This window comes from Vigna angularis, chromosome 11 (assembly GCF_016808095.1).
Source record: "Vigna angularis cultivar LongXiaoDou No.4 chromosome 11, ASM1680809v1, whole genome shotgun sequence".
Taxonomy (NCBI): Eukaryota; Viridiplantae; Streptophyta; class Magnoliopsida; order Fabales; family Fabaceae; genus Vigna; species Vigna angularis.
The window spans coordinates 9152632-9168839 of NC_068980.1; the positions used below are offsets into that span (position 1 = coordinate 9152632).

The window sequence follows — 16208 nt, forward strand, 5'->3', positions numbered from 1 at the left end:
ATGAGCTAAACCTAAAATTTAAAAAATCTTTGTTTTGAAATAGAATGATTTTTCAAATGATTTAATTTTTTATGATATAAGATGAATTTATGACATACGATGATAGGAAAGTGTGCCTTACAATTAATTACCATCACAGTGATTATTGCAAAGAAAAAAAAAAGTTTAAGAAAGCATACCTTGATTATGTAACCTTGTAAGTTAATTAAGGTTGTAACTCAGTATTAATTGTTGCTCGTTTACACTACAGTAGAATTTGTAATTCTACAGTATTTTGGCCTTCTTCTGAGTTATTGCTACATTAAAGATTTAGCCTCACTTGCACGTTACTCAAATCCATTGACCCAAACTCAAATAGTATAGCTACTATGTAAAAATATCTTCTTTATACTTTACAAAGGACCCTAAAATCGTACCAAATTAATGTAATGTAAGAACAGCCACTCAATTTCTACGAATTCTATAAATGCCACGTTCACTTCGAAACTTTCAATTTGGGCTACTCTGCTAATTATTAATTACATTACTTTTTTAATGGTAATTAACATCTATTTCTGTTGCTTGAATAAAAATATTTTTTTTAAATTTGAATTCAATGTAGAAAATAATAATGCCAAACATTTATTTCAAGTTTTAGAATTTCATTAACATTGAAATATAACTTAGTAACTTTTAATAGAAAACTAATCAACTATTGGTTCGATTAGATAGCTCTCGGATGACTTTTTGTATTAAAATTCTTATTTATTGACTAAAATCTTAGTGATACTATATAATTAATTAACAAAAAATCACTATCAACAATTTCAAATATCATTTTGAATGTTCACTAATGTGGACGGAAAGCAATTTGCACATTTTGGACTGCCACTGCCAAACCAAGGTACACTCATTATAAAAGCCTGCAATAAATTCAACATTGTCTAGATTGGCAAGAATGGACAACTAAAATATTAAACTCTATTATAATAATAATAAATAATAATAATAATAATAATAATAAAACAGTTGCATTATTGAAATGGAGTATATTCAAATTTGATAAACTATGCATCAATCGATATATAACGCATCTCTAACTCGAAGTATTTGTATTTATAATGTAGCATCCAATTTAGTAATATAAACTACTAAAATAAACATTACATTAATAATGATAGAATAAAACTACAAATCTTTCGAAGAATAAAATTCTTCACCTGAAGAACAAGAGTAGAACCTACTCTGCAAGCTTCACTCTCAACCTCCCGCTGAATCAACTGAAAGATTGTATCTCTAAGCTTATACCATTAAGGTGATCATCGCAATAGAAAAACCACAAACAAAGACAGACCACAGAAAATGCAAGGGTAAGCTAGTTTACAATTGAGAAACGATATATATATATATATATATATATATATATATATATATATATATATATATATATATATATATATATATATATATATATATATATATATATATATACATAAACTCATTTAAAACATGTTATATGCAACCAACATATCACTACACAATCATCAAACCCTTTATGCAAAACACTTATTATGAATGGACTGTCCCGACTTAGAATGATTGTCGAGCTATGGCGGGTCGTGCACTCGTAGTGGCTTATACTGCTTTGCAAAGCCATTGTCAATGGATTTCACCCTACCACACTCACGAGGTTAGTCCGTTATCACTCACCTTGAATCATACTGGAAGCACCCAAGACTAGGACCTCCTACTACTCTTCACGACATGAATCAATCCTCTTTACTTAAGAATGAAAGACCATTGGAGTTTCAGGATAACCCCCAAGACTGAGCTCCTGCATTCATTCTAAACATACTTGAATCTCAACAAGAGAATTCACTTTGGATCACAACATAGGGCACCACCATATAACCTCTCTGTGAGGATCATGAAATTACGTCCATCAACCATACTTTGAAATCACATACTTTCACTTTATAACATAACTCGTGACAATAACCAATTATGTAATGTAAGACAAACTTAAACATACTTCATATTGCACTCAACAATTCATTTAAAACAACTTAAGAGTAAAAGAAAAGAGTGAACTAAACATGGACCATTCGCACAGCGCACACATTCGCAGAGCGAATCTAGAAGTTTCTCGCACAACGACCCAACTTATTGTGCGAATCCTCAAACAGAGACACACTCCTCATAACCATTCGCACAGCAATTAAACTCGTTATGATAATAAACTCCTAATTGAATCATACCCTAAACCCCTCGCATAGCGCCTCAATTCGTCATGTGGATCATCAAACAAAGAGCAACTCTCTCAAACCATTCTCACAACGCTTCTATTCGTTGTGCGATTGCCCTGCTAGAGAGCATATGCAGAATTATACAACTCAAACCCCAATTACCAATTCTATCTATTTTTCCCAACTTCTAACACCTCTAAATTGTTTTATATACCTAATTAGACTTGACTAAGTGATTCTAAACCTTCATAACATCAATCTAAAGTGTTTATGAACCAATTTCTACCCCAAAACTTACAATTCAACAACATAAGGACTCAATTCATGATTTATCACTTTTGACACATTTTTCAGCAAGGTAAGACTTCAAACAAGTCACAATTGACTTAACTAAACTATTACAACTGACCATTTGAACCTCTATCCCCTAATTCTCATTTTCAGTACTCCACTTCCTCAAAATGAACTCTAAACCAAGTATAACTCTACCTTATCTATCATTACACCTTCTCTCCACAAATTCATCCATTTTAAACATCTTAACCACTCACCACACACTCAAAACAGACTTCACATACTTCAAAACAGTTCACAAGACTTCTCTCACAATTTTCACTTCCTAAAACCTCATTTTAAACCAAAAACCAATAACCAAGATTAACACTTGCTTCCAAATAATTCCATCATTAAACTTCACTTTATCAATACCCAATCCAACATCAAAACACATATAACGGATTCCACATAGCATACATCAATCATCACCACACAAAACATCCACCACATAATTGATTTCTATACTTCCAAATCATAGAACATAATTTTACTCAAATATTTCAATATTCATACCTTCTCTAACATGCACAATTAACATAAATTAAAGAAACTCTAGCTTTCCTTACCTTTGGTCAACAACACAGCTCAACGCAACTCCGACATATGCTCACCGCAAGACAACTCTAGAAAATCCTACAAATCACTAATTGGTGATAAAAAATCAACCTTAGAACCTAATTTGAGCTACGAATTGAAGAGAAAAGTTATTAGATACATGCAAACAAAATTTGTCGCATGATCATAGTTCAAGAACATATGGGGAAAAAGAGGAAACGACTTACCGGCTCAAAACAAGAAATTGATCGGTAGAAATTGTTGCCCTTGACGCAAGGATCGTCTAGGCACTTCTTGATCGTCGAACAAATGATCCAAAAGTGAGAACGGTTAGAGAGATGGTAGAGAATTCTAGAAAAGTAGTTTCTATAAAGAGATGGTAGAGAACTCTAGAAAAGTAGTTTCTAGAGGGATGGTACGTTTTAAAATAATGAAACTCGTTTATAACAAAACTATTTATAATAAAACTGTTTAATATTAAAATAATCGAATCTCACTATTTTTACACTACCACCACTTCTAAAATATATTTTTTGGGGTTTCACATATAATATTTTAAATAATTTTAAAACATGTATAATAATAATAATATTTAATTAATGATTTCTTTTTTATTCTTTGTCCATAGCCCAGTCACACTCACGCATGCAACAGGCAAGTTTACAATCAAGTTCGCAACTTGCCATGCCGGTGAGGCCACTTTTCAAACATTTACGCACTTTTTGTTTTCTTTTTTTTTTAAATCACCAACTAGATTATTATTTTTTTTTCTCTAGAGACTAATCTTTTACAAGACATACGAGTTATCAAAATATATAATTGTTATAAAAATTATACCTCTTGCTTTATAATTGTCATTTGTTTAACAAAAAATAACATTTCTTTTCTATATATTTTTAAAATTTTTGAGATAATATAGTTTCTTTCTAGTTATAGTTTTGTTTTTATTTCTATCATACACTGAAAATTGCTTAAACATATTGGAAAAAAAATAAAAAATTATACAAAAGGTAATTTTATAAAAAAAAATAAGTATTTTTCATGATTTTGATAAAAAAAAATCTTAAACTACTGTTATATAATAAGAAAGAGTATAAAAAGTTATATTTAAATTGTATTTTAATCGAATACAATACATTCTTTATTGTATTTTGAATAATTTTAATCTCTTTAATTCATATATATATATATATATATATATATATATATATATATATATATATATATATATATATATATATATATATATATATATATATATATCTCAATCGATGTTTATTGTTTTATAATAAGCATGGTTACAAGTTTTATTTACCCTCAAACCAAACTGATTTTTTTTTTAAATAGTTATACATACAAATAAAACTCATTAATCCAAATATTATAGAAAAAATTGAAGAGAGAAAAAAAGAAAGTATGAATTTGTTAAAAAATATAGAAGATAATAAAAGTAAGTGAGAAAGTGGAAGGTATCTGAGTAAGTAATGAAGCTGCATGCATTCGTTTTGATGGGGTTGTGAAAGGTATTTCACATAAGACATTGGGTGGTGTGAGGTGATGGTGCATGCATGGTGGAAGAGACAAAAGTACAGAACAATGTGCAGTCCTAGAAAAGGACAATGGCAGTGATAGATAGATAGATAGATAGAGGGTGAGCCTGAGCTTCAACCTCTCCACACATATTCTGAGTCTAACTAAATATGAACAATCTCTCTCTGCTCTCTCAAAAACAATCAAATCCACCTACGCAGGCTCGTGATCCAAGATACCATCATTATTATCATTCACTCATTCATTCCACCACTCTTCATATCAACCATGGATCCAAACATGCAGACAAATACACCACTGCTTCAATGCAATTTATGATAACGCCATGCTTCTTCTCTATATAAACTTTCCATCACATCTTCACCTTATTTATTGCTCCACTGACATGTATCTATCAAGCATCAAATGCACTCACATAAATAAATTAAATAATACAATATCCTCTCATTTCTTCACATCACAAGATGCTCCTCTTCTGTTATTTTTACATTTATATAAGGGCTTTTACCAGTATCACAATTGCATGGCTGACAATTGATGGTGGCCAAATCGATCCCTTTTACCAGCATCACATGAAAATGAAGCACAGCCTAGCAAAAGGAAAGGAAAAATCCAACAAGGGCAGAACAAAAATCCAATGAGAAAAATCCTTGGTCTTTGCAATACTCACTGATGCAAGAACATCTGCACATGTGTTATAACAATCTACATCCCAATGCAACGTGTTGGTGTACCCTAATGGATTGATTGCGCATGGCTCAGAGGACAATCAAAGGGTGTGTCCCACTTGTAAATGTGACCACGGCCCCCCAAACTGTTCACATGTTAAACTTTTGCATTTTGTTTCAAATTCACAAAATGTAAAACTAGTAGCATTGTAAAATCTTTCGCAATATTAAAACGGTTCCCATCTTTTGGAGTGGGAAGCAAGATTGCAACTTGACCTTCAGTTCAGCCCAACATTCACCAATAAATTCCATCACTCGCCATTTTCTACATACTATATATAGCTGCATTTCGAAACCAATTTCTATTCTTTGAAAGCTAACCTAAATTTTAAATATGAATCGTACAACATGGTCCACCATTTCCTTTAACATCAAGATAAAACCGCTCTTGTCTTTTCATGGGAAAAAGAACAGCAGCAGTTCACAAAGGAAGGTAGCAGATCTGACAACGTTAAATATAACCGAGACAAGGATAGTAACATTGTTTTACGAAGGAAAGGGGCAGAAAGCTCTGTTCTGTAAATTACACTGTATATGTTTTTTTTTTCTCTTTGTACTTCATTTTGGATAGACTTTCATATTTCTTTTTAATTTTTTACCATGACTCCTTCTTACAAAACCTCTGCATAAAGTGATAGGAATTTTACATGATTAGTCTCACAATAATTTTTATGCTACATGTAATTATAGAAATCAGTCAAAACATAAGTACATAGCAGTATCCTAAACCCTAATAAAGAATTGAGATTTGTTTCAAATATACAGCTCCAAAATGGGATGTACGATATACTGTTAGCATTAGGGCAGAGGTAAAGAATGAGGAGAGAAAGGAAAAAGGGAAAAAGTTAAACCACTGAGAAGGAGGAGACAAAATTGCAGTGAATAATGGTTGTAATTCTGAAACCCTAGATGGTTAAGTTCAATAGAAGAGGCTTTTTTCTATGTTTTCCTGAAGCTCCCAATCATTCCAAAGGTGGGTCCAGTAACATCTTTTCTTTAAACTCGTGATTATGACTTTGGCAAGTTGAGCAAAGGAGGGTGTCACTGTCAAGAATCTCAACCATGAAATTGGTTTAGTACTTTATCTGTTTGGGAGGAACTATACTTTTCCAACATTCTTTTTAATCAGTTCCTTTTCAAAAAAATAAAAAAATAAAGGTATAAACACAGACCCTTTTGAGACCTTTATTTAATTTTTTTCAGGGTAGCAAAACTTTCGGAAAAAGGCACCAATTACAAGTTAAAATAATGCCTAGCTAGTGATGGAGGGAAAGAATCAGCAGCTTATCATTATGTGTCAACTGGAATTTGCCTCAACCTTTTTTGGTACAAAATTTGCCTGAACTTTTGTTTGTAGATTGTTCTTTCCATTATTTCTTATATGTTTTGTAGATTTCTATAGACAATGTGTTGTGTGAGCAAAGCAAGGCCTGTCAATTTTGGTCTTCCAGGTACATACATTTGATTGATTATTTTGTCCCATTTTTGTGTGTGAGGTCACTGCTTAGACCATCAAGGCATCCACTTACTCTGATTTTTATTTCCAGTGATTGTGAGAGTATGTGATAAATGAAAATGGATCCCCACTCATCTTCCATCTCTATCTGTCAACATCCATGGAGCTGTATGTATAATTAATAACAACCACATCAGACAAACAATCTCACTCATAGAACACATACTCATCCAAATTTACTCTATTATTAGTTGATTTAAAATTTACAGCAAGGCTCAACATGTCTGTCTATACAGTTCTGATTTTTTGAACTCCCTTTTGTTGAAAACTAACAAATACAGATTAATTATATGTATATTAACTAATTGATCAATTCAAAACAGATTGAGAAAGCAAATTTACATATAAAAACTTAGAATCTGATAGTAAAATCAATGTGTGGCACTGCACCTAGTTGGCATGAAAGCAGATGATGGAATAATGCATATTTTGGGTGTGTGTGAGTGTGAGAGAGAAAACGACAGTGTAGTAAGTGGGAGTTGTAATTGGTTATGGTTTACCCTAAAGGAAATTATACATACAAGTTGCCAATAGTTGGAAAAGGGAGTTATACTTTAAGGACCACGAAAAAGTTTTGGCAACTGTAGAAGCAAGTATAAAGTTAAGATGCCTCTCTCTTTCTTCCTTTCATGTATATATCTTCTATCTGTGTTCTTGTTTTTCCACCACTTTCTTTGCCGAAGAAATTCATTTCATAGTCTATTTACTCAGAATTTGATTAGCAAAGTGGCCATAATTAAATTAATTTGAAGTTATCCAACTAATAACTTAGTCTTTTCGTTTCAGATAAAAGTAAAGTTAACAAAAGCATAATTATTAGTAATTCAATTACATATGAAACCATGATGAACTATTTACTTTAGGACAACACTGATTTGGATATATTACTTTTGTTAAACTACACTTTTATAACATACATACAAATGAGTTGTTGGTTCAATTTCGCAATCACAATGTGAAAAAGTAAAATCGATAGTTTGGTCATTTAATTTTACATTTTCACGAAAGCATATTCTATATTTTTTTAATTTCATTTTAGTATTTTATTTGCATTTTAGTTTTCAATTTAATTAATAATTTTTATTCAATAGCAGACAGTGCCACAAATTGTGACATCTTTAGTCATTTGAACCGATTATTTGACACAAAATTACTAAACTGAAACTAAACGGAGAGATAAATAATTAACATGCAACAAAAGAATAGTTAAAACGCAAACAACATAATATAAAGTTTTAAAAAACTAAGTATTAAGTTTGCTATTAATAATTAATAATGGAAGGATAAGTTTTAAATCACGATCACAAATGCACCTTGAAGAAAATCCTCTTTCTTTCTTATTTTCCACCATCACATAAAAATCTTTATCAATAAATAACTTGCAGGTAATTTCTTACTCTACCCCGTGTTTTTTTTCCTGCACTCTCATATTTTTTAAATCCAATTATATCCTTATTGAAATTATAATTTTAAATTGTATAGTTCTTAGATATTTCAGATTACACAATCTGTAAGACAAATTTATATTTGGTATTGTATAATCAATAATACAAATTTTGAAATCAATTTAGAATTTAAATTACATTTTTTAATTGTAGAATTTGTAATATAAATTTTCATTTGAGATTCAACAATTCATAACTCAAGTTTGAAAAATAATCTGAAATGAAAAGTACATTCTGAATTATCTAACTTGTAAAGCAAATTTATACAAATGTCATGTAACATAAGTTTAGATTTTGAATTGTACAATCTATAAATTTGAAAAACAATTCAGAATGCAAAATACATTATGAATTGTCTAGTTCGTAATGCAAATTTATATTTCGAATTATATAGTTAGTAATATAAATTAAAAAGATAATTCAAGATTCAAAATACAAAGATGGTATAATCTAAATAAATTTACATTATGAATTATATAATATGTAATTCTAGTTTATATTCCGGATCACTGTAATACAAATTTTAAGACAACACGGAGTACAATTTTTTTTAAATAAGGAGTAACTAAATCATTTCATTAAGACTATGGGATGAAGGAAGAAAACGTGGGAGGTGCAGAAAGAAATTTCCTAATTTGCATTCCTTCACAAGATTGGATCCTTTAAGGTCTCGGGTGTTACTCCATCTACGCTCCCCAACCTTCTGAAAAAAATTTTAATTACAAAAATAATATTTTTTACTTTTAACCCTATTTATTTACTTTAAACTCAAATCACATCTTTTTATCCATTTTTACTTTTCACTCAGCATCACCTTCCAACTCTCCTTCTTTTTCTTTTTAGATTCTCATCCCCCAAACTCCATCACATCCGTTTATTTTAATTACAAAAATATTAATATAATAAAATTATATATTTCATATAATTAAACTAATAAATAATTTTTTATATAATTATAAAATTGTTAAAAAATATAAAAATCATATATAAAAAATATATATTAAAAAGATAATCCAAGATTCAAAATACAAAGATGGTATAATCTAAGTAAATTTACATTATGAATTATATAATACGTAATTCAAGTTTATATTCCGGATCACATAATCTGTAATACAAATTTTAAGACAACATGGAGTACATTTTTTTTAAATAAGTAGTAACTAAATCATTTCATTAAGACTATGGGATGAAGGAAGAAAACGTGGGAGGTGCAGAAAGAAATTCCCTAATTTGCATTCCTTCATAAGATTGGATCCTTTAAGGTCTCGGGTGTTGCTCCCTCTACCACCACCACTTCTCTCTTCACCCTCCTCAATCTTCTCTGCAAAAAAAATTTAATTACAAAAATAATTTTTTTTACTTTTAATCCTATTTATTTACCTTAAACTCAAACCCTATCTTTCTACCCATTTTTACTTTTCACTCAGTCCCACCTTCCAACTCTTCTTCTCTCTCTTTTTCAGATTCTCACCCTCCCAAACTCCACCACATCTGTTTGTTTTAATTATAAAAATATTAATATAATAAAATTATATATTTCATATAATTAAACTAATAAATAATTTTTTATATAATTATAAAATTTTTAAAGAATACAAAAATCATATATAAAAAATATATATTATACAAAAACATTAAAACAAAAAACTAATTATATATAACTGCAAAATACAAAAAAAAATGTAAATATAAACTAATAACAATAAAGATCTTCAAACATACATTATTAAAATACATCAAAAATATATTCCAAAATAATACGTCAAAACATATAAATTACACTATTAAAATATCTCTAAAATTAATATAAAAAGGTAAACTAATAAAAATAAACTGGAAAATAAACATGTAACTTTAAGCGGATGTGAGCATCCTTCAACGGACGTGGCACATCCGTTTAATAGATTTAAAAAAAATAATTATTATTTAAATAATAATACATAAATTAAATTAATAATAATTATTTTATTAAATAAAATAATATTAATTTAAAAATAATTAAGTAATAATTTTAAAAAAATTAAATAATATTCATATATTAATTTAAAATACAATAAATTAAAAAATTAAAAACTAAAAAAAAAAAACTTTAACGGATGTCGCAACATTCGTTAACAAATGTAACACAACTGTTTTAATAAATTTTAAAAAAATATTTTAATTATTATTTAAATAATAATACATAAATTAAATTAATAATAATTATTTTATTAAATAAAATAAAATTAATTTTTAAAAAATAAATTAAAAAAATAATAATAGATTTATAAAAAATATTTTAATTATTATTTAAATAATAATACATAAATTAAATTAATAATAATTATTTTATAAAATAAAATAAAATAAAATTAATTTATAAATAATTAAATAATAATTTTAAAAAAATTAAATAATATTTATATATTAATTTAAAATACAATAAATTAAAAAATTAAAAACTACAAAAAAAAAAACTTAAAAATATCACCACCTCCGTTTTAATAGATTTATAAAAAATATTTTAATTATTATTTAAATAATAATATATAAATTAAATTAATTATTATTATTTTATTAAATAAAAAAAATTAATTTATAAATAATTAAATAATAGTTTTTAAAAAATTAAATAAAATTTATATATTAATTTAAAATACAATAAAATAAAAATTTTAAAACTAAAAAAAAAACTTAACAGGTGATCACATCCGTTTTAATAAATTTATAAAAATATTTTAATTATTATTTAAATAATAATACATAAATTAAATGAATAATAATTATTTTATTAAATAAAATAAAATTAATTTATAAATAATTAAATAATAATTTTAAAAAAATTAAATAATATTATATATTAATTTAAAATACAATATATTAAAAAACTAAAAACTAAAAAAAAAACAAAAACTTCAATGGATGTGGCACATTTGTTGAAGAATTTTTTTCTTCAACGGATATCGACGTCCGTTTAAGAAAAGTGATGGAGTTGTAGGATATTTTAAAATATAAAAAATAATTTTTGAATTTTAAAAAAGTGTGGTGATGCAGGAAGAATGTGAGGTGATGTAGAGGGTAACCTCCAAATATAATGTACACGTATATAGATGACACTTTCTTCATGTATTTCTTTCTGCACCCCATATAAAAAGACATCCCACTTTTTCCTTCTCGGTGTTTTTAATTTGAAAGTGAAGAATAACTTTTGAAAATGGCTTCTAGAGTGTACTACATGCAAATAGATTTTTTCTCAAAAAAAATGGCTTTCGAAATGTTGAATCTCAGAATAAATAACTTCTGAATTGATGCAATTCAAAAGCAAAACTTTATTAAGAAAAAATTAAATTACAAATTAAACATTTCGGAAGTTATTTTGGACAACTTTTGGCTATTAGATTTTAAAAATTTCTTTAAGCAAAAATAAAATGGCGTACGGATTTTACAAAATCGGAGTTTTTCAAAATGGGGATTTTATTTAATATGGGAATGTAGGGAGAAATACAGGGAGGTGTTGGGCACTTGGGCTTAATTTCAAGAAGGGGATAAATTCAAATTTCATAATTATTTATTTGGGACATGAGCTATTACAACACCGTTAAAATGAATTTGAAAAATGAGACAAAAGTGAAAAATTTTAAATTGGAAAACGAAAATGAAAACATCATCCTAATAATTTTGAAATTACTTTTGGAATGTGAAAATGTAGGAAGAAATGTGTGGAGACGCAGAAAAACTAATTGAAATTTCTTTCAATGCACAGTATCATTTGCGTGGCTCGTTAGAATGCTATGTTAGCAACCATTTACATAGCCTTGGATAAAAAATAAAAGTCGTGACAGCTGATTAATTAGTCATAACAAACCGCGAATATTTTCTTCTAAACTTCATTAAATTTATAAAGCTATAGAATCTATATATTGCCACTTCTGTAGCATGTCACTAAAAATTTAATGTGTGCAACGATATAGGAAAAATTGGAGATATTTGTAATATTTGTAAAAGCATGATAATTCGAAATTCGAACAATTCAGATATGATATGCTCACATAACTTGAATGTTTAAATAGAGTATAATTGTCTAGGCATAATTTTAGGAAGGCAAAACTCGGATCCCTTAACAGTTATTTTTATACTTTCTTTAATTTAAAAGAAAAAATTACCGTACTTTCTTTCAATTTTTATCATCAAAAAATAATATAAAATAGGAAACGAAAAAAAAAATCATCACAATATTAGAGTAAAACGACCTATTTAACATCAATATTGACGATGGTCGTAAAAAACATAATAATCCCTTATACGGTAAGCGTAGTTTGGAAAGGAAATACAGAAAAGACATGAGGTAATCCCATCTTTAGACGTTTATCATCTTTATTCCAGGAAATTATGAATGAAAACTACAATTTTATAGGAAAGAGAATGTGAAACAATGAATATTAAAAAAGTTGAGTACAAATATTTCAAGAAAAGGATAGAGAGACGAGTTTAAAAAGAAAATAATGCTTGTTGGTTATGGTGGACATGATGCCATAATTATCAACTCAAGCAACCCATAAAATTTAGTAATAATGCATTTTCCTTAATTGTGTCCAACAAGACTTATCAAGAGTAAACTTTTCAATAGAGAAGCAAAAGTAATAAATATCCCTATAACTAAGGCCAATATTTCTTTTTTTAAGAGTCATCTTGACTATCACTTATCACTACATTATATATATCGCAAAATTGAATATTCTCATACTCTTCTTCTATGAAGGAAACATTACCAGGACAGAAAGTTGCGAAGAATTTTGAACATTCATGGTTTTGTCATTTCCCACCCGAATTATCAGGTGCGACATGTCTAGCATTTCTTCATTGTTGAAATTATTCTAGCTGGCTTGGATGGCAAGCCATTTCAAATAACATAAAACCCCAAACCAATAAACTAATAATGTATATTCTAATCTAAAATTCTCCTGTAGTATGCAAAATATAAGTCAGTGCTGTAATGCAAACTATCTTATCAGCCTTGTTAGCATAAAATAATTCATTTTGCCAACAACAAATTCAAAATTAAGGCCTGAATTGAAAACTAAAGTATAGACGTAAAATAACTATCAAATCAAAATCTCCTTACCATAAAGTTGAAATACAAATCCATATATATGAAATGAGATCAAAACGACAGAAATATTGTTTCTCAGGGTTTCGAACAACATGGAAGCCTAAAAACTCCTACAATTCATTGATCCAGAAAAATTGCTACCTTCGACAGCTTAGGCAGTGGTAGCCGCTCCTCTCTTCCTGGGTGCAGCTTCGGTACCTGATTCAAAATCACGACGTTAGCAAAATCCCTAAAACAACACCCAAAATTAAACACTCAAATAATTAACCGATTATACCCTCTCTGAAGCCGCTCTTGAATCTGCGAGGCACGTGACGCAGATACCTCATTCTTCCAGTTCCAGTGGTCTTTCTCCTAATGGCCTTGACGCTCCAGTTATCTGAAACCATCGACCAATTAAGACCAAATCTTTAACACAAACCCTAAATTTAAAAAGTAAAAGAGTTACATTTTCTAGTGCGTGCAGCTGGGAAAGCACACGCAGCACAGCGACTCTTCTGGAGGTGGAAGCTGCGACGGCCGCATCTGACACAGAGGGTATGGGTCTTGTTCCTCCTCTTACCGAAACTCCCTGTTCCCTTCCCCTGCACTCATGCAAAATCCAAACACCATCAGAATCAGATTCATATCACACCTACACAGAGTAGAAGAAAAAAGACGATACCATTGATGGTAGACGCAGAGCAGAAACCCAACTGCTGCGAAAGGAGAGAATATATATGAAACCTAATTGCTGCACTGGAGAGAATTTATGTATGGCACAGTATGGGTTAGGGTATTTTTTTGTTTGGGCCTTCGGCCCAATTATATAGCAAAGGCAGAAAAATAAAAAAGGTGAAGTAGAAATAGAAAATATAAGAAATTTAAGCTATAAGCTATTATTAAATTCAATGACAACACATCAACTTTCTTCAATACTCACCAGAAAAACACAAGAGAAAGGAAAAACTACAGAATCACTCCATTCATCCATTAGAACCTCCATCCCAACTCAAGCATAACACCATCATCCTCAACCTGCACTGCACAAAGCCACAGAAATAAGAACCAATCACCAAGAACAAAGACCAATTTCCAGCACCCACACACAAGCTCATATTCTACCTACACTGAACCAAAACGAAAACTCACCACTGTACCGTCCACCATCATCTTCAACCACTCAACACCAATCTCCATTTTCTGGCGGCAGGGTCGCGGCTGTGGCTGTGCTTCTGGCGGGCTAGTGTGGAGTCGTAGGGGTTGCCTGATTCTGATTTAGGTTTTGCGATGCATCTTAAAAGAAAGGAATCGACGAAGGAGAAAGAGAGGACAAGTGTCGCCCGTCATCGGCGACGACACCGGTGGCGATCACCGCTGCCGGTGTTGACTCTTGCTAGGGAGGAGCCTCTAATATTGGGGCTGACGCCGCAATGCCCGCGAAGATAAGAAAGAGCCACTGCGCCGGCGACGCCTCTGATGGTTGCCGGCGTTTCCGCCGACGGCGCCGACCGGACGTGGGACGTGCGGCGATGGCTGGCTCGTGGCGATGGAGATGATGAAGAAAGAAATCCTCGTGGGTTTCAATTTTGAAGATGACCCAGCGTTTTGCCCTGCACCCCACTCTTACATGATTTCACCCCTTATATTTTTATTTTCCACTTTTTCCCCTGCTTCTAATTGCGCTCCACTTTTTTACACTCAATATTTTTTATAGAAAAAAAAATAGAATTATAATTTTTAAAATATCAAAATTCCCTTATCTTAGTCGAATTTTCCTTGATCCAATCATTTCAAAATATATTTATCATAAAAAATTATTTTTCATGAAAAACAATGTGATGTATAATTTTTTATTAAGAATGGAGATACTAGAGGACAATCATATAGTCTTTTTGGGTTAACTTCCAAAAAAAAAAATAAGTCTTTTAAAAAAAACTACTTAAATCTGATTTTTCATTATGGATAAGAGTAAGGTTAATCCTATTAGTTTTAAAAGAAAAAATTATACAATTTAGGATTTATGGTAAAAAAAACAAATTATGTGTTGCTTCGAGACTAATACCTTCTTTACACATATTTGATTTTCAAATCCAAAATCTGATTTATAACATACTATGCCTTATTTTAAGGGTTTTTTTTTTCTCTTTTTAGTGTTTGTCAGAGCTAAGGTGATATTCATTTTTAAATAATTCATAAAATATAAAAAAAATACTAAATGAAAAGTTTTCAAAATATCAAAATCAGTTCATCTAAGCCCCGTTTTCGTTGCTCTACAAATTTCAAAATATATTTTTCATCAAGAATAAAGAAAAAGGTGATCTTTAATTTTAATATGAATTAATAGGAGCGATAATATGTTCCAATCTTTAATCTTCTTCAGTTTTTCTCCTTAAAATTATCTTATTAAAAAAATTATTTTAGGAAATCAAAAGAATACAAACCTAGATTCTTCTTTTAGAGTATAGATGATTTTATCATTTTATATTTTGAGTAACCATATTTTTACACTAAAATAGTTATTTAAAATTAAAACTTTATTTACAATATAAATAAAACTATCTATAATAAAAAATTTAAAAAAAAGTATTTATATTTATATTTATAATTATTTTTAACAAAAAAACAATTTAATAAAAAAAATATTTAGTTATTACTATTATTATTTTATTACTTTTTGTTATCATAAAAAAAATCTATTATATATATATATATACTAAGTTATGGGTTTCTGTTAAAAGTTCATCCAATCATATTAAAAAAATTTAAAATTACTTTTGA

The 16208-nt window shown here is 29.1% G+C and overlaps 1 protein-coding gene across 1 annotated transcript; it reads right to left on the reverse strand.

Annotated features, from left to right (window-relative positions):
* Nucleotides 1-13434: 13434 nt before the first annotated feature.
* LOC108333238 (60S ribosomal protein L37-3) lies at nt 13435-14448 on the reverse strand. The gene is made up of 5 exons (XM_017568625.2): nt 14371-14448; nt 14113-14181; nt 13897-14032; nt 13726-13827; nt 13435-13646 (listed from the first exon to the last, which is right to left on the reverse strand). The coding sequence occupies exons 1-5, from the start codon at nt 14431-14433 to the stop codon at nt 13600-13602; spliced, it is 417 nt and encodes a 138-aa protein (XP_017424114.1). The 5' UTR covers nt 14434-14448; the 3' UTR covers nt 13435-13599.
* Nucleotides 14449-16208: the final 1760 nt, after the last annotated feature.